Raw genomic sequence first — 25,790 nt, forward strand, 5'->3', positions numbered from 1 at the left:
GGTTCCTAGTATCTCTTTCTCCCCCAGACCGTCTTTAATATACATACATACATACATACATACATACATACATACATACATACATCTATATCTATCTATCTATCTATCTATCTATCTATCTATCTATCTATCTATCTTTTGTCTGTTCATTTGTTTGGTTTTGATTTTGGTTTTTCAAGACAGGGTCTCACTATGTAGCTCTGACCATCTGGGAACTTACTATGTAGACCAGGCTAGCCTGTGACTTAAAGAGCTCTACCCACCTATACCTCCTAAGTGCTGGGACTAAAGGCATGTGACACTTTGCCTGGCTATTATAAACATTTTAAAAGAACATTCTGAACATTAATAAATATATATGTAGTATATATGTTAGACATTTTTCACCTGAGATACATATTTCACCTCAAAATAAGCTTTTTTGTTTTGTTTTTTTTAAAATTTATTTATTTATTTATTTATTTATTTATTTATTTGGAGCTGGGGACCGAACCCAGGGCCTTGCGCTTCCTAGACATGCGCTCTACCACTGAGCTAAATCCCCAACCCCTAATTTATTTATTTTTTATCTTACGGGCATTGTTGTTTTGCCCGCATGTATGTGTAAGGGTGTCAGGTATACAGTTGTAAACTCCAATGTAGGTGCTAGGAATTGAACCCCAGGCCCTCTGGAATGATAGTCAGTGTTCTTAACCACCAAGCCATCTCTCTAGCCCCCGTTTTTTTGTTTTTTGTTTTGTTGTTGTTGTTTTGTTTTGTTTTTGAAGACAGGGTTTTTCTGTGTATTTCTGGCTGTCCGGGAACTAGCTCTGTAGACCAGGCTGGCCTCAAACTTAGAGATCTGTCTGTCTCTGCCTCCCAAGGGCTGGGATTAAAGGTGTGCACCCCCCCACATATACACACACCTGCTCAAAGTAGGTTTTGAAAAAGTTTTCCATGTTAGGAGTTAACTCTCTTCATTTCAGAAATACTACATGGAATTCAAACGCGGGACCACTCATGGCTACTTGGGTTTTTCTTCAGTGACAGGCACTAGGCGTGCCTTCTGGGTGCAGGAGAGAGACTTGGGAAGACAAATGGCCTGGAGAAGTCTTCCTGGGCGAGAGAACTGATGCATCTTCAGCTTGACCAACCTCGGCAGAGACAGTTCACTCTGGTTCAGATGTCTGTCAAATGCCGCCCTGCAATCAGGTGCCTACCTACTCTCCACCAGCTGCCATCTCAGGCAAGAGTGGGCAGTTCTCCCCAGAGAACTTGTAGGAAGAATAAGAAGATGACCCACAAGGGATTGGCTTTGCCCTTGTGGGTACTTAGTTTTTGTTTGTTTGTTTGATTGATTGATTTAAAGCAGACTTAGCACTCACTAAAGCTGAAAAAGAAAATATTTAATAACCCATGGTTAGAACACAAACCAAGGTGTCCTAGCCTAATGCCCCTTACCAGGGAGGCTAGAGGCTTTCTTTTGAGCCAGGTATTAATTTCCTAGTGACTAGGGCTCCCAGTCTCTAGGCCTCTCTGTACAGGTAAGGGTAATCCATCACAGAGTGTATATTGGCTGAAGGCAGTACCAGGAGGCATCGGCCCTTAGATGTAAGGGGTGCTGGAACAAGGCTTTCTCTCTCTCTCTCTCTCTCTCTCTCTCTCTCTCTCTCTCTCTCTCTCTTTAAAATTAGGATTCTATTTTTATTTTTGTAAAATAAATATTTGCTTTGCCTGCATGTATATCTGTGTGAGGATACTGTATCCCCTGGAACTGGAGTTAGAGACAGTTGTAAGCTGCCACACGAGTGCTGGGAATTGAGCCCTGATCCTCTGGAACCCCTGAGCCAACTCTCCAACCTTTTGCATATTGAAGGCAGGGAGGAATCACAAGCCAGGTAGGGTGCCTGGCTGTAAGATCAACAGGACTATCACCTCCTTTCTTCGTTTATGTGCCTTTCTTGGGGTCTCCCTATAGGGGTCCTCTTCCTTGTCTGCCCCTTAAATGCCTCATTGATCTGGGAGAAATTTATGCAGTTGGAAAGAAACATCAAACTGGACATGTTTAAAACATGAAACTCCCCCACTAGTCCCTTCCTGTTCCCATTCTTTTTTCTCCTATTTTGAGAGGACAGGAAGGTAAAATACCAAAGTGTCCTACTTTTTCTTCATATATCAGGCTCAAAGGAATGAAGAGCTGACTTCAGACCCTGGAGCCACTCTGTAGAAGGCACCTGTTTTTTAGGTCCTAAGCCTCCCTGAGCCTTGCTATTGGGTGCTCCTTACCAAGACCCTCAAGGATCCAGGCAAGAACTGGGCAGGCAGGATCTGTATGTAGCCCACAGATAGATCTAGGGTAGCCGAGACACCGAAAGGGAGAGTTTCCTGATGACAAAAGTGTTCAAACACAACGGGGGGTTGGGTGTTTGGTTTTGGGCCAATGCTGGAGGTGTGGGGTCAGGGTGGGGGCCGTGTAAAGGAAAGGAGGTTGTTGAATTCCCAGAAGGCTGCCTCCGTAGTGTTGAGTCTACACTGGAGCCTTCCTGAGAGGCTGAGCCTCAGATCTACCTTCTCAGTCCAGGCTGACTGTTGCGGGACTGAGGAACAAGGACGGATGCTGTCTTTGGCCTCTGCCTTGCAGGTGCAAGGTCCTTCGGCAGCATCCACAGATTGAGGGTAAAGCAGGGCTAGCTCTTCCCTTTGCTCTCAGTGCTGTTTGCTACCCCTGCAGGCTCTCCGGGCTCCTCTTTGGACTGACACATCTGAAGGGTGTTGGAAACCGTGAGGTCCAGGCTCTATAGAGGATCATTAAAGGACAGGAACTCAACTAGAGCTCCTCAGATGGTTATGCCTGAGGTCACCTGGAAACAAAGAGGCCATTTATTTTTTCCTTTGGTCTTGGATAAGGAAGAGAGAGGGCTTTGTCTCTTATAGAAAGACAGCAAAAATTTAAGAAAACAAAACACAACAATAACAAAGCCAGCTCTTCCAGACAGTGCGCATGTCTTTAAAGGCCTGGAGTTCACAGCAATTTGTGGATAAGGACCAGTGTTCCAAGATTCTACCCTCCACCTCCCATCCTCAGCTTGTGGGGAGGTGGGAACCATACATTTGTCCCTCGGTTTATATATAGCCTCAGCGCTGTGGGGCTCTGAGGTGGCCCCCAAAATCTCACTCACCTGTTGGACCCCAGGGTGTCCTCGCCCAGAGGGCGCTGCAGCCGCACGCGCATACAGAACTAACAATCGCCCTTTTCTAGGGCAGTGCCTCGGAACTCCGGACTAGGTCCTAGTAGCGAGCGCACCTGGGTCTCCACGCATCAGCCACGCATCAAGGAAGGTGCGACGCGGGAATCACAGATTGCTCAGGGGAGGAAGATGGGGCTCAGACCCGTAGGAGCTAAAGAGTAGGGTGGGCTTCGATCCTAGGAGGCGTAGAAGGGGGTGTGGCTGGATTCCCGGGGGTGGGGCGCTCCGAGGGGCGGGGCAGGCCAGAGGGCGGAGCCCTAGGGGAGGAGATTGGGACTACCCAGGCCCGCGGAGTTGGGGGTGGGCGGTTAGTTTTGCAACGGCAAAGAGCCTGTGGGTTTATTATAAGGCGGAGCTCGGCGGGAGAGGTGCGGGCTAGAGGAGACAGAGCCTGGCGCTGAGGAAGGAATCTGGCAGTCGAGAGCTGACTCCAGCCGACGGAACCTGCAGCCCTCGCTCGGGACAGCAGCACGCCGGGCAGGAGTCCGGGATAGCGAAGCGCAGAGCAATCAGCAGAGCCTGCCCGGAGCTCCGTGCAACCGGCAACTCCGACCCACATAGCCCGCCGAGCTCCCGCCGCCGGTCCGGGCAGCATGAGACGTGCGGCGCTCTGGCTTTGGCTCTGCGCGCTGGCGCTGCGCCTGCAGCCTGCCCTCCCGGTGAGTGTGGCCCGGGGCAGGACTAGAAGGCGGCGGGAAGCCGGGACTCGCCACTCGCCGATGCCATGCAGGCGGCAGCACGTGGAGGGGGAGGGGAGCGGGGACTTCTTCCCGCGCTGCCTGGCGGATCCAGGGATGGTGAGCCCTTAAATGAGGACTCCTGTTCCAGTTCCTCCACGGTCCGTGGGTGCCACGAGGGTCCCACAGCTCGAGGTCCCGGCGTCCCGCAGAGTGGAACCTCCCTTGGTTCTCCGCTCTCAATTAAGTAAAACGACTCCACATGGGTCTGAGTCCGCCGGCCTTAGGCGGCGCCTGGAGTTGCTCTCTCCCGTTGCTGTCTCGCTGGCCATTTCAGCGGCCTGGTCTCCGCCAGTGTCCCGGAGGGATGCAGTGGCCATGGCCACAATGCCTTTTCCATAGACCCTAATTCAAACCAGACTGCAGTCTGCACACCCAGCGCCGCAGAGCCCGGGCGCTCGGTCCTTTGCACCGGGGCAAGTTTGGGCTCAGCGGAGCCGACGCGGGAACGGGAGGGGGGCTGACGTGCGGTGTTGCCGGAGGGACGGGATTAAGGCTGTTCTTGGGACACAAGAGGGTGGCGCGGGGACCTTGGGCTTTTCTCTGGCTGTCCCAGGTGAGCCCGGCCGAGCTGGCAGCGGGAGGTTCCGGGAAGTTGGCTTCACCACGCTAAGGACCCTAAGAACCCAACTTTGGGGGTCGCTGAAGTTGTGTTGTCCCCCGGAGGGCCTCCTCTGCATGGCCCGCGCGGGGGACCCTCCCCGCGAGTGGACCCCGGTACGGCTCTTCCCCTCCCCCGACTCGGCTTTGTGCTGAAGCCGCGCGTAGGGAAGGCGGGTCCCTTGGCCCGCCCAGTAGGGCCGCGGGGAAAGAGGGACGAACGTGGAGCTGGCGACTGGTGGGGGGAGGCTTCTGGGTAGGATGCAGCCATCCACCTTTGGCGGGGGTCGGTCTATCTAATCAGCGACTTGGCCGACAAAGAGCTTGTCGAGGGTACCCCAGAAGGTGCTCTCCCGCCCCAGCCGCCGTCCGCTAGCCCGCCTTCCCCAACGGGGGCGCTTTGTTCTCGGCCCCTGTAACCCTTCCCTGGGAACCGCCCCGCAGCGCCGGTCCTTGACGTGGGCCGGGTCCTGGGTCGCCGCCAGGTGTCAGCGCTGTCCTCCGGGTGTCCACGCCCCTATCCCCCCGCGCCCGCCGTGGAGTCCCGGGGGTCCTTTCCACTGGCGGCTTTGCCCAAGCCCTGGGAGGCAGAGGCGAGGTGCGGAGCCTCAGGCTTTATCCCTTCCGGAAGTGGCAGTCTCCCACCGCCACATCTGGTCTGCTTAACTTCGATAGTCCTGGCAAAGGCAGACACGTGCACAGGGAAGGAGAGTTGAGCGCCGGTAGATACCAAGGTCGTGTACAAATAAAGTGGCACCTGGACACGTCCCCAGTCACTGCTAATGGGCATTGCCTTCGCTCCTTGCCAGGTGGTTTGTGCTCTCTCCATCACTCTGGAGCCCATGGGGCGCCAAATCAGGGAGGGAAATGAATTCCGAACTGAGTCTCTGGTGCACTCCTGGCTTTAAGGTTCAAGAAATTGTTCTTGAGGGTTGTGGTTTCTGTGGGACTCAGATTATGCCTGGAATCATAGTTACCACTGTGGAGAAGAAAGTGGAGCCACTTGGCATGCCTCCCTGGCCCGCCTGGCATTACCTCCCGCTCTATTCTCCAGGCCCAACACGAGGCCTCACTGGGGCAGTACAGATGCAGCACTGAATTTCTTTCCAGCCAGGATCTGGAAAGGTGTGGTGATCTCTTTCCTGGTGTCTCTAAAGGCAGATATTCCTGTGACCCAGGCCCCTCAAGCACTCATTAATAAAACTGGAGGTGGCGATTCTTTATGGACTGTGTTTCCGGGAATTTCCTGTGTGCTGGCCTGGGAGGTTGACCCCTCTAGGGAGACACAAGGTGTAGGAAGTAGAATTCTCTCAATGGAAGGCTTCCTGAAGGAAGAAGTTGAGCTGAGCCCCCAGGTCACTTCCTGACTGTTGGGACCAGACTCCCACTTGGAGGCAAAAATGTTAGTTTTGTTATATTTTTTTTTATTAAGTTTGGTTTGTTTTATCTCTTCCACTTAAAAAAAAAAATCCATGTTTGGTGAAAAGTGGGTGGGTAAGAGTGAGGACTTATTCAGAACTTCCCCTTTTCCTGAAAAATGGAGGCGGCTGGGATTTACTTAAAATGGGAGCACCACATACCCACAGGTTGCCAGAGAGCTGGTCCCCTTCTCAGGGCTCTCTAAGCTCCTGTGGGAAGCAGGTCAGAACAGCCCTGGGGACCAGTGAGAGAGGGGGTGCACTTGGGTGCCTGCCTTTGAATGGGCAACGGGAGGCTGCTGGGACCAGAGGCTGCCAGCAACTTCTCCCCAGAGACTGAAACAGGTCTGTCTAAAGTGTCCCTCAGTGTGTGTGTGTCCTGTCTTTTGTTTCTCCTATATAGACTAGGAGAAATGGTTATTTGCTCTGGAATAGTGACTTGCTATTTGTTCCCTTTCTTTCCTCTCCCTTACCGTAATCATTTGAACTAGTATAGACACTTCCCCTGAGGTCTGGCAGAATGGGGGCGGGGGAGGGGGAGGGAGGGAGAGGCACTGGGCTCGCATGATGTCACTGCTGGCTTTGGCTCTCCGGGGAGGGTGGAGCTGGTTGTAACCTACCTGTGGCTCTTGATGGGCCCCAATAAAACCTCATTAACACACATTGGTGGGGAGAAGGGACTGGAAAGAATGATGGGAAAGGTTTTTCTTTTTTCAGTGCTTTCTAGATTCCCCCTCCCCCCTCTTTGCTGCAGCAAAATTTTGGATTCCTGAAGTCCTTTGAGAATGTATCATGGTAGCCAGACTTTTTTTTTTTTTTCCAGTGAATTCAAAATCGACTCCTTATAAAGTATCCTTGTTTTGTTTTGAGACAGGGTTTCTCTGTGTAGCCCTGGTTGTCCTGGAACTCAATATGTAGACCAGGCTGGCCTCAAATTCAGAGATGCACCTACCTCTGACTTTCCGTGCTGGGCCTAAAGGAGTGTGCCAGCGTGCCCCACTTTTACAAAGTAGTCAGCAGGATTCTGAAACCCTTATTTCCTTTCGTTATCCTCAACAAGAAGATGCCAGGTGTATTTATTCCCTCCTGATGCTGGGCCCTCCTCCTTGTATGGCACCAGGGCAGGCAGTCTCCGAGTTCTTGGTGACTCGAAGAGCACTGTGTCCCAGTGCCTGGCGGTTTGAATTCTAAGCTTCTCTTTTTCTTCTCAGTCTGTGGCAGCCAGGGTTGACACTGGTGTGGCCGAGCGTGGCAGCTTTTCTGTTCAATTCTAACTTATTTCCTTTATCAGACTGGAAAAGCAAATCAGATTGGTTACAATTCTTACAAACACAAAGGTCTCACCTTTGAGTAGCTCTCAGACTGTGTGAATTTGATGTCCCTTAGGAATCTCTGTTGAGACCACTGCTGTGTGTGTTTGTGTGTGTGTGTGTGTGTGTGTGTGTGTGTGTGTGTGTGTGTCAGGGCGCTACCAACCCCACTGTCCTGGTCCTAGAGAGATGAAGAGGAATTGGCCAGGTGAAGAGCCTAGAGAACGCCCTCAGTGTCAGATGCACACAATTCCAAGAAACACACACGAGCTTGAGTTCCAGTTCGGCAGTCTCTTCTCTTCGGTGACGTACCGGCTCCAGCTACCCTGGACTGACAAGACTAGCTCACTGTCTATACTGATAATTGCAGGCTGTTGGTTTTTGTTTTGAGACCGATCTTCACTCTGTAGTCTAACCTGTCCTTGAACTCTTAGCAATTTTCCCGTTTCAGCTTCCAAAGTACTGAAATTACAGACGCAAGCCACCGTATGTAGCTGAACTCTTAATCCTTGACTGGGACTCTTGGGTTCGGTCCTTTCTCCATCTCTTCAGTGTGAGTTTTAGTTCGCGTTCTACATAGTCTAACACCCTTATGTAGAAACAGCAGAAGCAGCACTGGGTCGAGCAGAGCCTCCTACGGAAGCTCAGCCCTGCCACCGATTTACTATGCTTTCTCAAGTGACTCACTTCCAACTCTTGTCCCCATCTGTAGAACAGACATCACCACACCGGTTCTTTCTGCCCTCATTCTTTCATTTGCATATTCATTTCATGAGAGATGGTGCGAAAGTACTCTGCAATGGAAGCTGGCTGTTGGTAATAGTTAGGGTTAACGTTTATGGGTTGCCTGTTGGGGGTGGGGGAAGGGGCCCTGTTACTTTTGCTACAGACCTACTTAGCTTTTCCTCCTAAGCCTTTATGGTCTATATCATTGCCTCATCTCTTGAGTGCATGCGTGCACACAACTGCACATGTTTGTGCATGCTTGTGTGTGCTCATGCTCACCTGTGTGCTCCAATGCTCATGTATGTTTACGTCTATGTATGTGTGTGAATATACTGTAGAGTTGTCAAATATCTACCACAGCCAAGAAGCTTGTGCATGGGGGCTGGTTGAATCCTGGGAAGGCCTGCCTGGAGTTTGCAGATCTTCCTTGGACACTCCTGGTTGTGAGCATTTTGCACGGAGTAGCAGTTTAGCTGGCCTGTGGCCTACACTGTGCCTTTGGGTATTGGGCAACACCCTGGGCTGTGGCTGTGTGTACCTGGTGGTTGCTTGGGTACAGGTAAGAGCTACTTGTTGAAAGCTGAACTCAGTCGACAGCAGTGGGGTCCTGACAGTGGGTAGTGGGCACCTGGGGCTACGTAAAGTTCACACACTATTAACTGACTACTGAGGAACCTGTCTTGGGCGGTGCCTGCCTGCTGCACTCCCCCTTTATCCCCCCAATGTGGTACCCAGCTTATGCCGTCTTTAATCTTGAGCTCGGGGGATATACCTATAGATGTTGGTAGAGTTTTGTAAGCCCTGGGAGGTGGGCTTCAAGGCCACAAGTGGGTAGCTTGGGATACAAGACTCCTGGCTTCTAAGCTGTGCTCTCCCCTGGCTGTCTCCAGTGGAAGGGTGTGCTAGGCGGACATTGTGGACATTAAATTATTTCTAGTCCCAAAGCGCACACGTAGTATACTGTTTCCTAATTGCCTCCCCCCCCTTCAATCTGGTTTTGAAGTGTTAGGTTTTTAAAATTTCCCCCTGAGAGCCTGCCTTAGTGTGTGCAGAGGGAAGCTATTGGAACAGGAAGTCTGTAGAAAGTATTTTCACCTCCAGGACCTTGTGCCCTGGAGCAGAGTGTCAGCATGGCGTCATATCCCTCTTGGCTATTCCAGGAGAGGCTGGGTTTTAGGTGGGAATGAACCTTCTAGAACCTTCTGTTGTCCTGAGTATGACAGGAATGCCCTGACAACTGCCAAAGTGCACGGGCATTTGTTTGTCCTTTTAACATAAGCAGGTAGCTTCAGGTACAGACTGTAAGACTAGGCTCTCGGAGTGAGACCCTGAACTTGGTGCCAATTCAGCTCCAGATGGATGCTGGAAGTCCCTGCACGGTGAGCTCTGGGACTAGCTTTGCCTGTGTGGAATGCTGTTGTCTGCTCTACAAGAGCTTCCCAGGTTACTAACCTTTGTCGATGCTGGAGAAACCCTGACCCGGGGTGGGTATTGGAGGCGGGACATCCTGCCGTAAGCTGTGTGTTTGGGGAGTCAGGTCTGGTGGAGCCTACAAGCAGAGGCAAGTTTAGCAGGACTTGGAGAGAGCTCAGTAGGGAATCTCTGGACCAGTGACAGGCGGGTGTGGTGGTGTGGTGGCAGGGTGGCGGTCTAGCACTCCTTTTGGAGATTTGCTCAGGTCTCTTTCCTGCTGACTCTGGGACTCAGAGGCCTCTAGAGGTGGCTCCTCTGGGAGCCTCTCAAGGGTCTCCCATCTCCTACTGTTTATGACTTTGTGGGCTGCCTAATTATATAGAGAGGATATGTTCCTCTGGCCTCCAGCCCTGGGAAAAGTTCTGCTCAGTGACTCACCTGAGGCCTGCAACCGTGTGTGCACTCAGGTACACAGGCGTGCTCAGGGGCTGCAGTCCTGCTGGCTTCAGCATTCGTAGCCCTGGCGATCTCACCCTGCCTGACTTCCCTTTGACGTCTGCAGCAGTGGAAGCATCTGGGAAACCTGGGAAACAGCTACCTCCCTTTCCTTCTTGGTGACTTCCCCCTTCCTAACTACAGGTCTGGTGCTCTTTGTATCCCGGCCTTAGACTCCTGCACAAATTACTCTTTCTTTTGTCCTAGCTTGGTCCCTGACTTCTTGTGGCCCCGGGTAAGTAGTTGATCCTCTGGGCCTGTGAAATCTGCTCAGGGTCCTCCGTTTCTAGAAGTCCTGAGCTGGCCTGGGATGTTGAAGGTGACTTGCAGGGCTTCACAAGCTTCTTTTGGTTTCTCTTTATTCCTTCTGGAGACTAAGCAGGGAGAACCGACTGCTCCAAGGGTCTCAGAATTAGACCATTCTGGAGGTGGGGGTGAGGCAGGTTTTCAGATCAGTGCCCTTGGCATTCATTGTGGGAACCAGGCTGGATGAGGCCTCTGGGCAAGGTCAGGCTGGGGGTGGAGGCCAGGTGATGTTCTCTGCACCCACACCCAGGCATCCTGGCACCCTCCCCAAGGTCCGCTCATCAGCAGGAATGAAAGCAGTGCCGGGCAGGTTGGGGCAGTGGGCAGGTGGGCGTGTTTATCGCTGTGTTCATCAGCTGAGTCACGATGCCAGGCCCCATGAGTCCTCCCTGGAGGCTCGCCCAGCCCACCTTGACCCACTGGCACCCACTGGCATGAGGTAGGGCAGGGTGGTGAGACAAGACAGGCTGGGGGGGGTGCTGAGAGGCAAAGGGAGCTCATGACTTCAGGTGTTCGTCACGTCCTGGCTGTGTCATGGGGACTTGTGGGTGTCTCATGTGTCTCTGCTGTCCCAGGAGGAATCTGTCTTAGCTGCCAACCTGCCTAGAGTTCCTGCTGGGGGTGCAGGGAATGCACTGAGTGCCCATCCTTGGAGTAGGCCCATGAAGCCAGACCAGAGAAAGTGACGGTGAAGGGCATTAGTGATCCAGCCCCCAGCTGTCTCTTCCCAACCACCTGGAGGGTTTTACCTCAGATTCTGCAAAACCATAGAATCCAGTCGGGAGCCTAGACTGCGAAACAGGCGTGTTTGATGCTTTAGACTTGCAGGCTTCCTGGGTATTGGGGAGTGCGTGGACAAGTCCCACAGGTAGGGAGGGCATCAGGAAGTATAAGCAGAAACGCCCAGGCCTCAGAGGTGCCCTCTCTTAAGAGAGTTCCAGTGGATATGGGGAACTCATATGGGCCCCAGAGGTAGAGTGTCTGTGGAGTCTATGAGACCACTGTGGAGGTTGATGTCACTCCAGCTTCTCCCAGAGGACAGACACTGCGGGGGTGTGTAGGTATGGGCTGAGGGTGCAGTGTTGGGATCACATCTCTCCTAGAATGGCATGTTGGGGAGGGAATGGAGCCCTTGCTTCTGGCCCCTACGCTCGCTCTGTAGGCTGTGGTCTATAGGCTGTCGTCTGTAGGCTGCCGTAGTCTCTGGGTTCTGTCCCACCTCCCTGCCCTTGCGTGCTCCAAAGGCATAGCTGAAGGGGATCCAGGGCATTCCAAGTGGGCACGGTGTTCCTTCTGTCCTCCCACGCCCAGGAGAAGGCAGGCCTGGATTGTAGGGTCCCAGAAATGGTCGTGAGGACACCATCGATGAGCCTGAGACAGAGCAGGCTGGGCGTACTAGCCACCCATCTTCCCATGGACGTCTGAGTCAGCCTACCTTCGAGAGTCCAAGCTAACTCAAATCTTCAGGGCTTGAGTAAGGGGCTCCTAGCATGTTAGCTGGCTAGTTCATCTTGGCTGATGGAAACCCAGATTAGGCTAGAGAGAAGTATGGCGGAGAATCTGGCCCACCTGGACCACATGCCGGCTCTATCGGTTTTTATGTAATTTTTGCACCTAACCTTTTAGTCCTAGGCCTGTTTCCTCACCTGTGAAATGGGGTTCCTCATATCCTGCCTAGAAGGGCTTTTGAAAAGATTAATGAAGTAGTACGTGGAGTGGTTCAGGCTCTCTTTGACTGGAGCAAGTCTCTTAAGAGTATAAGCATGGCCTACTGTGTGCAGCCCCCCACCCCCCGCCCCGCAGTGGCTGGGCCTGAGTAGGAGGGTACCGAGTCTTCATGTGAATGGCCCTTCTGGTCTTGCCCCAGTACTTAGTGTTGATGTCATAGAGTCTACAAACATGCCTTTTGGCCTTCCACAGAAGTCTAAGCCTTTCCTGGCAGACCAGACATTCATCTCCACAAAGCCTCTGTATGAGACTGGATCCTGGCCTGGGCAGTGTGGGCTGGGCTGGCAAAAGGGAAAACTAGACACCCGGGCCACCTGGGTGGGGGCTCGGAGAGCAGAGTTTCAGTTGTAGGGCACCATAGCCTGTGCCTGGACCTTCTGACTGAGGGTTACCCTGAGAGGAAGCAGGTTTTTCTATAGACACCAACATAGCTGGATCAGAGTGCAAGGTGGGTGTGAGCCCCTGCCCTGCCCCACTCAGCGACAGTGATGGCTACTCTGGGTTGGGCTGTGATGGTGGCTGGGGTCTGATAGAGCACACCTGCCTGGTGTCTCTCCACTCTGATGGGCATGTGCCCTTAAACAAGGGACTGTCCCCTTTGCCTCTATTTCTACATCTGCAAGATGGCCCTACGGTCTGAACGTGGTTTTGAAGATAAGTTAGCCAATACAGAGAAAGTGCTCCGACCGGTACCTGGCACATTACTCAACAAGTAGTGGCTGGAATGGCTGATTTCCTAAGGTCTAGACCCACCACTCCTATGCTTCCAGTGCTCTACAACCTGGGTCCAAGTCCTTAGCTTCTCTTACTCAGTACTGGCTCTAGGACTAGACTGCTGGGTCCTGCCCCCATTTCCCTTTAAGCCACCTCTGTGGTGGAGTTGTGCAGGCCTCCAGTTTATCTAGACTGTGAGATGTCAGAGAAAGGGCCTATACTGTTTTGTTCCTGTGTGGGCTCTGTCCACCCCAGGAACTGAGAAACCCACTCACCTTTTCAAAAACTGCCTCCTCTGAGTGACACCTCAGGCTAGCCCACCCTGCTGTGGGACCACTCCCAGCATGTTTTTCTGTTTGCTTCCCAGTGGCCTTGGTGCCTTTTCAAGATGCACAGGCATCTTGTAGTTCAAGGGGTAAGAGGACATTAAGTCTATTTCCTAGGGGTGGTATTACTGTCACCTGCATTCTGAGAGAGGTTAAAGAAATTTGTTCTTTGTATTTTCTAGTCCCTTTATAATCTTTTTTCCATCTGTTGTGGCCCCTACCCAACTGCAGGTCCCCGGTTCCAGAATTAGCCGCTCCCCCATAGGAAACAGATTTATGCTCTAATGTGACTGATTAGCACCCCTCAGCCCCTCCCACGGGCACTTTAATTTTCAAAAGGGTATCGCACAACCACAGGGACACTAAGAAGAGAGATTTGGTGATCAGAGATAGAGCCCTGTCCCCAGCCTCACAGCTGGAGCTCTGGCTGGTGCAGGTGTGTTGAAAGCTGTAGTTTCTGCTTCAGTGAAACTTGGGGATTCTTTATTTAGCCAGTTCAGGGACAGAATGGCCATGAGAAGTTTCTGTGTCATACACGTCAGGCCCCATGCCCCACTGAGTCTAGAATCAGCTAGGTAGCAGTTTGGGGGGTACTGACAGACTAGGAGTTTATATCCCAGAAGCAAGAATGGTGGGGTTCCTATATTGCTCCAGACAAGATCTATCCCCCAGACTTGTCAGCCACCTCTCTTCAAGTCCCTTGGCTCTGACCAGCAAGATATATGCCCAAAAGAAACTGAGGAGACCCTTCGCTTCTTTTTAGGATAGTGTGGGGTCAGCATGATGGGGGTTGGGAGGACAATGCAAGAATGGCTTGCTGTCCCTTCAATCTTCACAGGCTATTTCCCAGAGACACCTTGATTCTGGGCATCTCCAGCAGTCCTCTGGCCCATAATGCTTTGCTGCCAGCCACTGTATCTTTTTGTCCCTTAAAGGTGAATCAGAGCTCCCAGCCAGAGAACAAAGCTGTGGGCTGGGCCCTGGATGCCCACTTGCTATCATTCTGTAAAAAGTCCTATGGTATAGTAGTCCAGATTATAAGACATATATTTCCACTATATCGGATCTTCTCATTTTCCCGTGGTACGTCCAGCTGGTCAGGCCCAAAGGATTTGAAGAGAGTTGGCTTGGCAAATCTGGGGGAATGAGTCCTATCTGGTTCCCTCCAGGAGCAGTGCCTAGCAAAAGGCTGGGCCTGGGCCAGGACCAGGTGCCCTTGCTCCACATTGCCTGAAATCCCGCCCTGCCTGTCCTGGCTGGGTTCTGGCAGGGGGGAGCTGCCGAGGAACTGGTCTTCCAGCTCCAATTCCACACCCAACTCTCAGCTGAGCCTGCTCAGAGACTAGTCCTGGCATGTGGGTTGCAGGGCAGATGCCAACCCCATCAGGAGGTGTGGGCATTTGGGTACTCATGGGACACTGACCTGTAGTGGGTATGGAGATTGGAGGAATGGTACAGGCAAATTTGCTGGCGCTGGCCGACATGGTTGTGGCATTGACTTTGGTTGGCCATCTGGTGTTAAACTAACAGGGAATGCAAAAAAAAAAAAAAAAAAAAAAAAAACCCAAAAAACAAACAAACAAACAAAAAACCAACCAAACAAAAACAGTTATTAAAACCTAGAAAAGATACTGTCTTAACACTCAGCCCATTCCCAAGAATCCCCAAGACATACAGGGACCATGGAGCAGCAGGAGGGATGGCTGAGGTGGGGGATGTGGGTGATCTGTGTCTCCCGGGGCACTTTGGGAAATTGACCGTCTCAGTGGAAGTGCTACCAGGGTCTGGGCCTTGGAGGTGTTTTTTGGGTCCTGTGCTCCCCAGCTAGGCAGCTAACAGTTCTCTTTACCTGTGTTGTCCTCACCTTGGCCCCACCCTGGGCTGGGCCTCTTATTCACTGCCTGCTGGGTCACCAGCCACTTCTCTGCAGGTCCCAGCTTGATTCTTGGTGGAGAGAGAGAAAGTTGATAAATCACGGTGCCTGTCAGCCGGAAATTTGGGTGTTGCCTGAAGGCACCAATGGGGGTCCTCCCTTCTGGAGGTGGCTTATAGGAAGGGGTTTCTGGGTCCTGAGGCCTCCTTACAGTTTCTCAGCTCCCTGGGAGAAAAGCGGGGCCTCACCCCAGCATGAATCTCTGGTCACCTATCAGCACACACTGTGAACACCATAAAAGAATTATCCACTCAGGTCACTTCATTCCCCACCAGCACGAGGGGTACAGAGACAAAGAGGGAGCTGCCCAGACACCCAGTGTAGAGGTAGTTGAGTTAGGTCTCGGACTGCCCCAGAGAGCCTTGTTGGAGAAGCTTCTGGAAAAATCCACCCAGCATTTCAGCTAGGACTGGAAGAAAAGGTGACTATGGGAATGAGAGCGGTCAAGACCCCTAGGCTGTAGGACACAGGATACAAGTTGAGAGCTACCAGGATAGCCGCATTCTCTCCTGTCCGCCCTGCCCTCCTGGAGACCTAGGAGGACAGCTGCCCCGGAGGCCTACCTTTGGAGCCCTTGGGGTAGCTCAGTAGAGTCAGTATCTTCCCACTGACGTCAGTCAGGTTACACAGTGGGGCAGCTAGTGTGTAGGCTGGGAAGCCAGCTACTTGGGAAAACAAGGTTGTTCCTGGTGGGCTCTGGCAGGAAGGAGGTTCTTGCTTTTCTTGGTGGCTTTGAGGGCCTTTGGAAGCTTGAATGTTCCCTCCTCGCCTTGGTGAAGCAGGCCCTCCTGGTACCATAGTATTTGTCTGCTAAGAGTGAAGGCATTAGAAGTAAAGAATGACCTAGAGCCTTCCCAGGATGCTTTGCTCCTGGCGCTGGCTTACAGAGCTCTTTTGCTTCTTAGTGCCTTGACTTTGAACACTGGATTCAGTCAGGGAACAGGAGTAGAGGTCTTGCCTTCCTGAGTTCCTAGCCATTGCAGGGAATGGCTCCTCTGAGTGGAGCTTTTCCTCCTCAGGTAACTACTTTCAAAGTACAGCGGCCCCTGAGGGGGAAGTGTCATTTGACATTGTGATAGTTCTCGGGGTCCCTGGATGCAGATGGCAGTTTGGATGTCATGCTCAGGTCATGTGCCCAGTTGTACAGAGGGAGGTGAGTGCTGTAGCTCAGAGCTCTTAGTACCCCAGAGCTGTGGATTCTCAGGGTGAGAGCAGTAGCCGGTAGTCTTTAGATCCACAGGTCTGACCAAGACACTGGGATAGGGGTAGATCTCTTGCATGCTGTGGACCTGCTTGAAAGCCCCTGGGTATTTGCTGTGGAATGGAGTCTTGGTTGGAGAAGAGCGGTGGGTGTTTATCCCGGCGTGACTGTGGGGGTGGGGATGTATCCCTGCACTTCCTGGTGTAGCATGCTGAGTGGACAGAGACCGTGTGACTGAAGCCTGGGCTCCCGGAACAGGTGTGTGTGGGGGACTGACTAGCTGGGATCCAGGCTGCCTGGGAATGGCTGTGACCCACCTCCTTTGATAACAGCAGCTCTTTGTCACTGGATGTTGTGACTAATGGGACTTGTTGATTCAATGACTCGGCTCCCACCCACAGAAGCTGGGGGTTCTGTTATGGCACCAGGCAGCTTCAGACAACCCACAGTTTTGCCTCTTTCCCAGCACTGCCCAAATTAGAGACTTGTGAGTGGTCCATTCATACCCCCAATCTCTGAGACGTCTCCTTCTGGAAGCCCCTGGAATGGGGCACTGGGTACGTACACGCTGTGGTTTCTGTTAGGGTCAACACCAGGCTAATTTTTAACGTAGCTCATACCCCCCAGGTTTCCAGGTGATGAGTCCAGATGTTTTGAAGCGAAGGGATCCATTTAATATCAAAATTCTGTGAGCTTAAGTTTTTTTTCTTTCGTGGCAAGTTGTTCTGTATGTGTGAGTATTCGCATCCGTGTGCGTGGACAAGGCTCGTGGAGGTCAGAGGACAACTTCAGGAAGTCAGTTCTCTCCTACATGTGGGTCCTGGGGTCAGATTCAGGTTGTCAGGCTTGGAGGTAGATGTTTTACCCTGAAAACGAAAAGTAGACAGCCCCTTGGAGTCAGTAAAGCTTCGTGATAATGTCCTAAGGTGCTGACTGGAAGCCACAGGTCTCTGTACCCAGCGGCTGCCGACTCCCAGGGTATGGAGCAGTGGGGATTCTCTCCAAAAAGCTAGTAATCTCGGAACGCCTTAGAGACAGCCCCTTGGTACCATGATTTTTTTTGCGACACAGCTGATGTGTCTTCATACTCAGGATGTCATGACGAGGTGCTGGGGTACAGACCAGCCTCAGCCTCGGGCAGCCAGGACGTGGGGCCCGTCAGATTGCAGTGACTACCACAGAGGGTGGCCTTCCTTCCAGTCAGTGTGGTTGTGGGTGCTGGCAGGAAGTGGCTTCAGGCTGCCTGTAAGCATCCCAGCCCTCCCTCTGCCCACAGCTCCAAACTCGTTGTTTGGCAATGGCCTGCAAGTATAGGTGAACTCTCTCCTGTATCATGTCCTGACCCATGCTGCTACCTCTGTACCTTCCAAGTGAGTACCTGGCACCCAGCTGGCCTGCTAGGCCGGGCTAAGCACTCATCTTGTTCCTAGTGCTGAAGCTGGGGTAAAGACACCGAGGCCATTTTCCCTTGAAACAGATGCGCTTGGCCAGGGGAGGTGGTCCTTAGGCCTGGGGAATGGGGAAGAAAGGATGTACTACAGCGTGTGTGAGGGGGCACTTGTTGGCTGATGGCCTCGCGTAGGTCCTTCACCCTGGAAGTGCTGTTCCTTACCTATTGGAGATGCTAACCTCAGCAGGACCTGAGGAGCTGCATGGCAGGTGTAGGAACCAAAGTGAGCGGTGAGAATTCTCTCCAGCCCCAGGGGAGTCTGAGGCCTGTGCCCTCTTGGTCCTGGACTGGGCTCCTGCCTTGGGCTTCTTTCCAGGGTCCTTACTCTACAGCCCCAGGGATGCCCAAAGCAGAAGTGTCGACTGGTTTTTTTCTTTTGCCGTGTGTCCACTCCCCTTGAATCTACCTCCATGATCCTTCTAGGTAAATCAAGCCTCTAACTTTGGGTTTTCAAGTCAGTCAGTTTCCATGTTCTGTGCTTCAGTAGGAGGGAGCTAAGTGGCCCCAGGTTTGATGGCACAAACCATGGAAATCTTTATTACCATGAGGTAATATATATATATATATATGTGTGTGTGTGTGTGTGTGTGTACACATACGTACATACATATCTGTATCCGTGTGTTGTACGTGTACCACAGCAGACTCGTGAGGAGGTCAAGCATCTTATAGGAATCTTTTCTTTGCTTCCCTTGAGCCCCAGGTTCAAACTTTGCATCTCAAGATCCCACTGTGGCAAGCACCTTTACCTGCTGAGCCGTGGTGCCAGCTTTGCTCTCTATCCTTGATTAGTTTGGTGAGCAGGTGCTTTTCTGAAGGCCTGCAGAGGTGAAAGGTAAGACTGGCTTACCTTTACTTCCCCGAGTGGCAGGAGGTAGGTGTCTCGATGGGATTTTTCTTATCCCTAGGCATCTCTAAGCCATGGCCACACGATCTTGGAAGGACCCGGGTCAGAAGAGATCCTGAGAGGGCCCTACGAGCCCTCAGGAACACACAGGGTTCTAAATGGGACCTGACCGTTGCATCAGACACTCCTTCGGCTGGGACCTGTGGAGTCATGGTTCAGAGGGAGCTATTTTCTTCCCCCATTTCTTCTCTTGTGTGACTGAAGTCTCTTCCTCTCTCCTCACCTGGGACGCCATCGTGAAAGGTCCCAGCTGCGGATGGAGGTGGGTGGGACACTCAGGGAGCTGCTTCTCTTTCCTCAGCAGGGGTTGGAGGGGCTCCCCGCTTTCCCTGCCCCGGACCTGGTTTACTGGTTTCAGCCGAGATTTATTCTAGAAGCTTGTTGCGTAAACAAGATCACAAAGGGATAAGCTTGAGCAAACCCAGGGGAACAAATTGTTTCCCTGTGAAGACCCAGTTTTCTCTAGCCTTTAGAGAAGCCCTCCCTTTTGGGGAATTTCTGACTTTCGGGGCTTCTCTGTGGAAGGAAGAGACGGTAGCCGCCGTGTTCTTGCCTGGACTTCAGTATATCTTTGCAGCCTTGGCTACCCCATGTTGGCCAAGATCTGCACTTGTGTGACTCGGGCTGGTTTAGTTGGATCTGGGACCTCTACCCCATCTCCAGCTTTCCTTCCCACGGAGGGAGTCAGTGGGTTAGGAGAGAATGGAGTTGAGACCTAGAATGAGGAGGAAGCTATGAACTCCTTGTGTGGTGGGTGGGTGCTCTACTCTATCTCTGAAGGAGGCAGCCACAGGGAAGGCTACCACAGGAATCTGGAGTACCATCTGGGGCAGTGTATACAGGATGTGGACTGATGTGTAATAAAGCGATGGCATTGACTGCTCTGTGGATGGGCCCCAGGGAGCTGCGAAGTGTCTACCGCAGTAGTTCTCAACCTGTGGGTCGCGACCCCTTTGCGTGGGGGTGGGGCTGCATATTAGATATTTACATTATGATTCATAACAGTAGCAAAAATTACAACTCTGCAATAGCAAAAAAGTCACCGCAGCACGAGGCGCTGTATTAAATCACGGCATTAGGAAGGGCGAGAACCACCGGTCCACTGGGTCTGGGCCGTGATGAGTTGTGGCTGCTCTCTCTGGAGTGAAGCCACAGTGAAACCAACTGTCCTTGCAGATGGGCCTGTCTAGGCTCAAAACCTTAGTCGCAGGAGAGAAGAGCTTGCTTTTGGTTTTGTTCTGACTTCTAAAGGAAGTTCAGTGGTACTTCCGGCCTCGCGGCTGCTCGAAGTGTGAAACTGACCCGGTAAGGGACAGAGTTTATGCAACTGCAGCTTTCTTCCGTGGGTCCGTCAGCTACTCCTGACTCCACTGACGGAGGCCAATAGAGTCTGGGTCCCTGGGTCAAGCATCCTGGGCCATGGTGAGCTTCAGCTAGGCCACCCTGAGTGTTCTGTAGGGGCTCCTGGTGAGCTGTTTCCTCCCTGCCTCCTTTTCTCTTGAAATTTGGTCTCCAACCTACGCTGGTCTGCCACCCTCCTGACCTGTGAACCCCCCATCACAAGATGAGCAGCTCTCACTTGTTACTTAGAACAAGGGGCACAGACACTCCTTACCTACCAGGCTGTATGGTTTTTGTTTGTTTATTTGTTTGTTTTTATTTTGGGTTTTTTTGTTGTTGTTGTTTTCCAATTTTTTACTTGTAGAGAAATGTGGCTGTTCAGTAGTGCAGGTGTTCGAGCTGGCACCATTTTACAGGTGGGGAAACTGAGGCTGTAAGATGTGTAGTGACATCCCTAAGGCCACTCAATTGGTTAAGTGAGGTCTCACCACTCAGAGGTCAGGAGCCTTCAGCTGAACCGTGTACTTTTTCTGTTCTGTTGAGACAAAAGTCTCTCTTTATAGCTCAGGCTAGCCCAGAACCCATATGTAGATGAAGCTGGCCTCAAATTCACTGCGATCTTTTATGTCGTCCCCCTGAGTGGTAGGGCTGGAAAGGCATGATTCCTCCTGTTACACTTTGTTTTTTTTTAAAGTTCATTCTTTGTTCTGGTCTGTGCAGAGGCCTTGTAAGATGGTCTGTACCGAGCTGGGTTATTTCTGTTAGTTTCATTGCTGACAGGGCTCCCATATCTTCCTTCTCTGTCACTCGCTTACCTAGGTCTTCCTCTTACCCTTGGTGTCTTAGAACCAGTGCTGAGAGCAGCCATGGACCCAGCCTGCCTGGGGTGCTGAGGGCGGTGCCCCACTTCCTGTCCACGTCCTGCGGGACTGTGTTTGCACTCCACCACCTGCAGCCCCTTGGAGCTGGAGCAGGCAAGGCCGGCCACATTCCTGCAGCTGCTGTTGCCAAGGAGAGCCCATCCCAGGCCTACTGCCCATTCACTGGAGCCTCCTTAATGCAGAAGCCTTTTCGAATTAGCTTCCACTGTCCCTAGCCCAAAGGGTACCCTGTCCTTTCTTCACTAGGAAGGCCAGGATACAGTCCTTCCTGTGGCTGAAAGGGACAGGCCTTGGGACAAGGCCTGGGACCACCCTGTGTGAGCAGAGCTGCTTCAGCACAGGTAATTCCTCCGTCCCAGGCCTGGCTCTGCTTCTCACACTTGAGACTTCTGTGTCACACCCCATTGTCTAGCTCAGCTGGACACTGATTTTACTTTTAATGAATAGAATGTTTGGCTGGGGGGTTGGGTAGAGGGGGCTGAAAGAAGCCCCCACTGACCTGATTCTCATAGTAGGATCAATCGATGGCTTTTACAGAGATCATGGCTTCTGTTCCCAGGTTGGGCACCCTGGGGTTAGGACAATGTCCTCATCACTTGTTCCCTGCCTGGCACCAGGCTTTGTTGTTACAGCATTGAGCATATGAGGAGGACCAGGGGTTTCCCAGAGCTAACCCCAGAGCCACAGGCAGTGGTTTCCTACATGTTTGGCTGGGATGGCTGGATGAGCCTTTTCAACTACTTAGGATAGGAACCCAGGGACGCTGGGCATTGACCAAGACACATCTCATACCCCTTTATCTTTTCTCAGCAAATTGTCACCGCAAATGTGCCTCCTGAAGACCAAGATGGCTCTGGGGATGACTCAGACAACTTCTCTGGCTCAGGCACAGGTAAGACTGACCCAGAACACTGAGGTAGCCATAGATCATGGCTGGAGTGGTGAGCAGGCAGTCACCTAGCTTTCAAAGAGCCCCCTTCTTTTCCCATGCTATCCTTAGCCCTTGGAGTCAGAAGGACAGTGCCAAAGGGAAGAATGGTGTCCAGCTGCAAGCAGCTCGCTAAGGCAAACCTTCAGAGAAATGAAGTGGCTTCAACAGGCCACGGGCGGCCACTTGAGCCAACCCTTGGAGGAGTTCCGCTCCACCAAGCCTTGGTATCTCCACCTGTGAGATGAGAATACTTTGCCCCAGAGGCTGTTGGGAGCTGCAGGAAGCACAGAGCCTGCTAGCTATAGATTTGCTCTCACCTCCATCTCTAGATACCAGTTCCCTGGGGGTTGTGGAAGCTAGCCAGAGGGGTCTCCCAGAAGAGTAGGGAGAGCTTAGAAGGGAAGTCGAGGTAGCGGTGGGAAGGGGACTAGGGCAAAGGTTTGGAAGATAGGCCAAATGCAGCCATGTATTCTTGGGACCCTAGGCCTTAGGGAAAAGGGTAGAAGAGGAGTTCGTGTTGGGCTACACTCCTGTCAGCTCTGGTGCCTTGGCCATTCTCATAGCAGGATCCCTTCCCAGATTCCTGAGATCTTTCTCACAGTTCAGAGAACAGGCTACTCCTAGGCAGGTGAAGCTGCAAAGGACATCTTTTCTGGCCTAATTTTCAAAGCGAGCCCAGCCTTGGCTAGTTCACCCTTGGGGACTCAGGCCTCAGCCTCCTCATGTGGCATGAATAGTGATGTCAGGCTTGACACCTGGAGACCTCTGCTACCCTAACATTCTCCAACCCCCACTTCTGACCCTGCAGGTGCTTTGCCAGATATGACTTTGTCACGGCAGACACCTTCCACTTGGAAGGATGTGTGGCTCCTGACAGCTACGCCCACAGCTCCAGAACCCACCAGCAGGGATACCGAGGCCACCCTCACCTCTATCCTGCCGGCTGGAGAGAAGCCTGAGGAGGGAGAGCCCGTGGCCCACGTGGAAGCAGAGCCTGACTTCACTGCTCGGGACAAGGAAAAGGAGGCCACCACCAGGCCTAGGGAGACCACACAGCTCCCGGTCACCCAACAGGCCTCAACAGCAGCCAGAGCCACCACGGCCCAGGCATCTGTTACATCTCATCCCCACGGGGATGTGCAACCTGGCCTCCACGAGACCTTGGCTCCCACAGCACCCGGCCAACCTGACCATCAGCCTCCAAGTGTGGAGGATGGAGGTACTTCTGTCATCAAAGAGGTTGTGGAGGATGAAACTACCAATCAGCTTCCTGCAGGAGAGGGCTCTGGAGAACAAGTGAGTGGCTTTGGATTTCCTGGGTGGCCACTACTGCCTGGTACTGGGCTGCCTAATGTCCTTTGTCCTGTAATGCACAGTATAGTCCTCATTGAAATGACAGGTAACCCTGAAGGGTCCCACCTTCCTCCTGCCCTAAACAGACTGATTTACAAGATCAGTAGGTGGGCAGCTCCTTAGTATTCAAGAGCAAGCCACCTAAACTTACACCGGGGTGAATTTTCTGTCTCAGACCATCATGGGAATTTGCGTACAAGGATGCGCGCTTTGTGCCTTAGAGGTGGTATCTGTGCCTTGGCTGGCCAGGGTCCCAAGTGTGATTACGTTTCGTGACAGATGCTGGCATAGGTTGGTTATGCCTGATGAGGTGGCAGGGGAAATCTCAGCAGGGTAGGGCAGTGCTACAGTTTGCTACTGTGGCCGTGGTTCCAGCCTTGACCTGATCCCAACCTGCCCTTCTGTAGGACTTCACCTTTGAAACATCTGGGGAGAACACAGCTGTGGCTGGTGTCGAGCCTGGCCATCGGAATCAGTCCCCAGTGGATGAAGGGGCCACAGGTGCTTCTCAGGGCCTTTTGGACAGGAAGGAAGTGCTGGGAGGTGAGTCTTCTTTCAAATGGGTAGGAGGAGACAGGTTGTGGCTCTGAGGTAGCCTGGGTTGCTGGGGTGCAGCATCTTTATTAGCCTTGGGCTGGGGAAGGAGGAGGGTTGACTCTAATCCAGACTACCTCCTGTGCTGTCCATCTGGGGAGAGACTGCCACTGACCCCGTATAGCTACCGATCCGAGCCTGCCTTTGTCCACTCCCTAGGTGTCATTGCTGGAGGCCTGGTGGGCCTCATCTTTGCTGTGTGCCTGGTGGCTTTCATGCTATACCGGATGAAGAAGAAGGACGAAGGCAGTTACTCCTTGGAGGAGCCCAAACAAGCCAATGGCGGTGCCTACCAGAAACCCACCAAGCAGGAAGAGTTCTACGCCTGACGGGGAAATAGTTCTCCCCCCACAACCCCTGCCACTCACTAGGCTCCCATTTGCCTCTTCTGTGAAAAACTTCAAGCCCTGGCCTCCCCACCACTGTGCCGTCTCCTCTGCACCCAGACCCTTCTGCCCGAGCGGTCTCAGGGTGTGCTGGGAATTCCTTCTCCTCTGACTTCTGCTAGAAGCTTGGGTGCAGAGGGTTTCTTGCATTTTGTCTTTCTACCACAGCCACGCCTGTTGTCCACTCTTCTGACTTGGCTTCTCCAAATGGGAGGAGACTCCGCTCTGGACAGAAAGGGGACCCAACTGCTTTGGACCTAGATGGCCTATTGTGACTGGAGGATCCTGAGGACAGGAGAGGGGCTTCAGCCGACACGCCATAGCACTTACCCATAGAGACCATTAGGGTTGGCTGTGCTGTGGTAGGGAAGGAGTCCAGGGCTCCTTGGAATTCACTTCTCATTGTGGGGAGGTCTACTTTAGACAACTTGGTTTTGCACATGTTTCCTCTAATTTTTCTGTTTTAGAGCCCCAGCAGACCTTACTTCTGGGGTAAGGCAAGTCAGTTGACTGGTGTCCCCACCTCGCTTCCCTAATCTACATTCGGGAGACCGCATCGGGGTTAAATAAGACTTTTTCGTTTTCGTTTTTGTTTTTAACCTAGAAGAACCAAATCCGGACGCCAAAACGTAGGCTTAGTTTGTGTGTTGTCTCTGAGTTTGTCGCTCATGCGTGCAACAGGGTATGGACTATCTGTTTGGTGCCCCATTTTTGGTGGCCCATAAGTAGGCTGGCTAGCCCAGGATGCCATGGAGTAGCCACCTCTTGACCAGTCATGCCTGTGTGCATAGACTCAGGGCCATGGCCTTTGTGACATTGGAAGAGCCTGTGTGAGAACTTCCTCCTAGATTAGTCTAGGGATGGAGGGGAGGAGACTGTAGAGTTTGGGAGGAGGGGTGGCAAGGGTGTCCCAAGACTCTCCCACCTTTGGTACTAACTCTGGTCACCCTTTCTCCTGGAAGTTGACAAGACACATCTTGAGTATGGCTGGCACTGGCTCCTCCATCAAGAACCAAGTTCACCTTCAGCTCCTGTGGCCCTGTCCCCAGGCTGGAGTCAGAAATGTTTCCCAAAGAGTGAGAGTCTTTTGCTTTTGGCAAAACGCTACTTAATCCAATGGGTTCTGTACAGTAGATTTTGCAGATGTAATAAACTTTAATATAAAGGAGTCCTATGAACTCTACTGTTTCTGCTTCTTATTCTCTGGGCTGGTGGTACAGACGTAGCCAGCCTCTGCCCAAACCCGGGGAGCTCAGAGAGGCTTGGCTCAAGGCTACGTGCCTCCAGTCCTCTGAGGGGTAGGATCCTGGGTCCAGGGTTCCGCTGGTTTGTTGTTTTGTTTTGTTTTGTTTTGTTTTTCTTTTGGCTAAACTTCTTTTGGAAGTTGGTAGGTTCAGCCAAGGTTCTGCAGGACCTGACGTCTGTTCTTCTAGATGGTTTAAGCAATCGGGACTCTAGCACATCTTGACCTGGGGTCACTACAGCTAAGCTTGCTTTGCAGAGCAGACACCTGGGACAGCCTTCATCCCTCATGGTTGCCGGGACACTTCTGAGGACTCCTTGCTTACTTAGCTCAACGATGTTCCAGCTGCTGGCTAGGCTGCTCAGTGACACGGCTAGACAAAAGATCTGTGCCCTGTGTTTCATCCCAGAATTTGCTGCCAGATCGTACGGCTGGATGTGATGTGGGGTGGGGTGGGGTCAGATCTGAGACAGCACTCAACTGAGGGCTTGTGAGACAGTGTCCAAGTTTCAGGCTGGGGCCATTCATATAATTGCAATAAATGGTACGTGTCCATTTGGACAGCAGACA

The 25,790-nt window shown here is 52.3% G+C and overlaps 1 protein-coding gene across 1 annotated transcript; it reads left to right on the top strand.

Annotated features, from left to right (window-relative positions):
• The first annotated feature begins 3,515 nt into the window (after positions 1-3,515).
• On the top strand, positions 3,516-25,790 carry Sdc1 (syndecan 1). Its single transcript, XM_032909209.1, has 5 exons — positions 3,516-3,886; positions 21,524-21,605; positions 22,453-22,940; positions 23,405-23,540; positions 23,751-25,790. Exons 1-5 carry the CDS (start codon positions 3,821-3,823, stop codon positions 23,918-23,920), a joined length of 942 nt encoding a protein of 313 aa, XP_032765100.1. The 5' UTR covers positions 3,516-3,820; the 3' UTR covers positions 23,921-25,790.

This window comes from Rattus rattus, chromosome 7 (assembly GCF_011064425.1).
Source record: "Rattus rattus isolate New Zealand chromosome 7, Rrattus_CSIRO_v1, whole genome shotgun sequence".
In the NCBI taxonomy this organism is placed as follows: domain Eukaryota; kingdom Metazoa; phylum Chordata; class Mammalia; order Rodentia; family Muridae; genus Rattus; species Rattus rattus.

Coding starts and splice junctions, on each gene's coding strand:
- Sdc1 (XM_032909209.1), top strand. CDS start 3,821: ATGAGACGTGCGGCGCTCTGGCTTTGGCTCTGCGCGCTGGCGCTGCGC. Junction 3,887..21,523: donor GCCTGCAGCCTGCCCTCCCG/GTGAGTGTGGCC, acceptor ATCTTTTCTCAG/CAAATTGTCACCGCAAATGT. Junction 21,606..22,452: donor CTTCTCTGGCTCAGGCACAG/GTAAGACTGACC, acceptor CTGACCCTGCAG/GTGCTTTGCCAGATATGACT.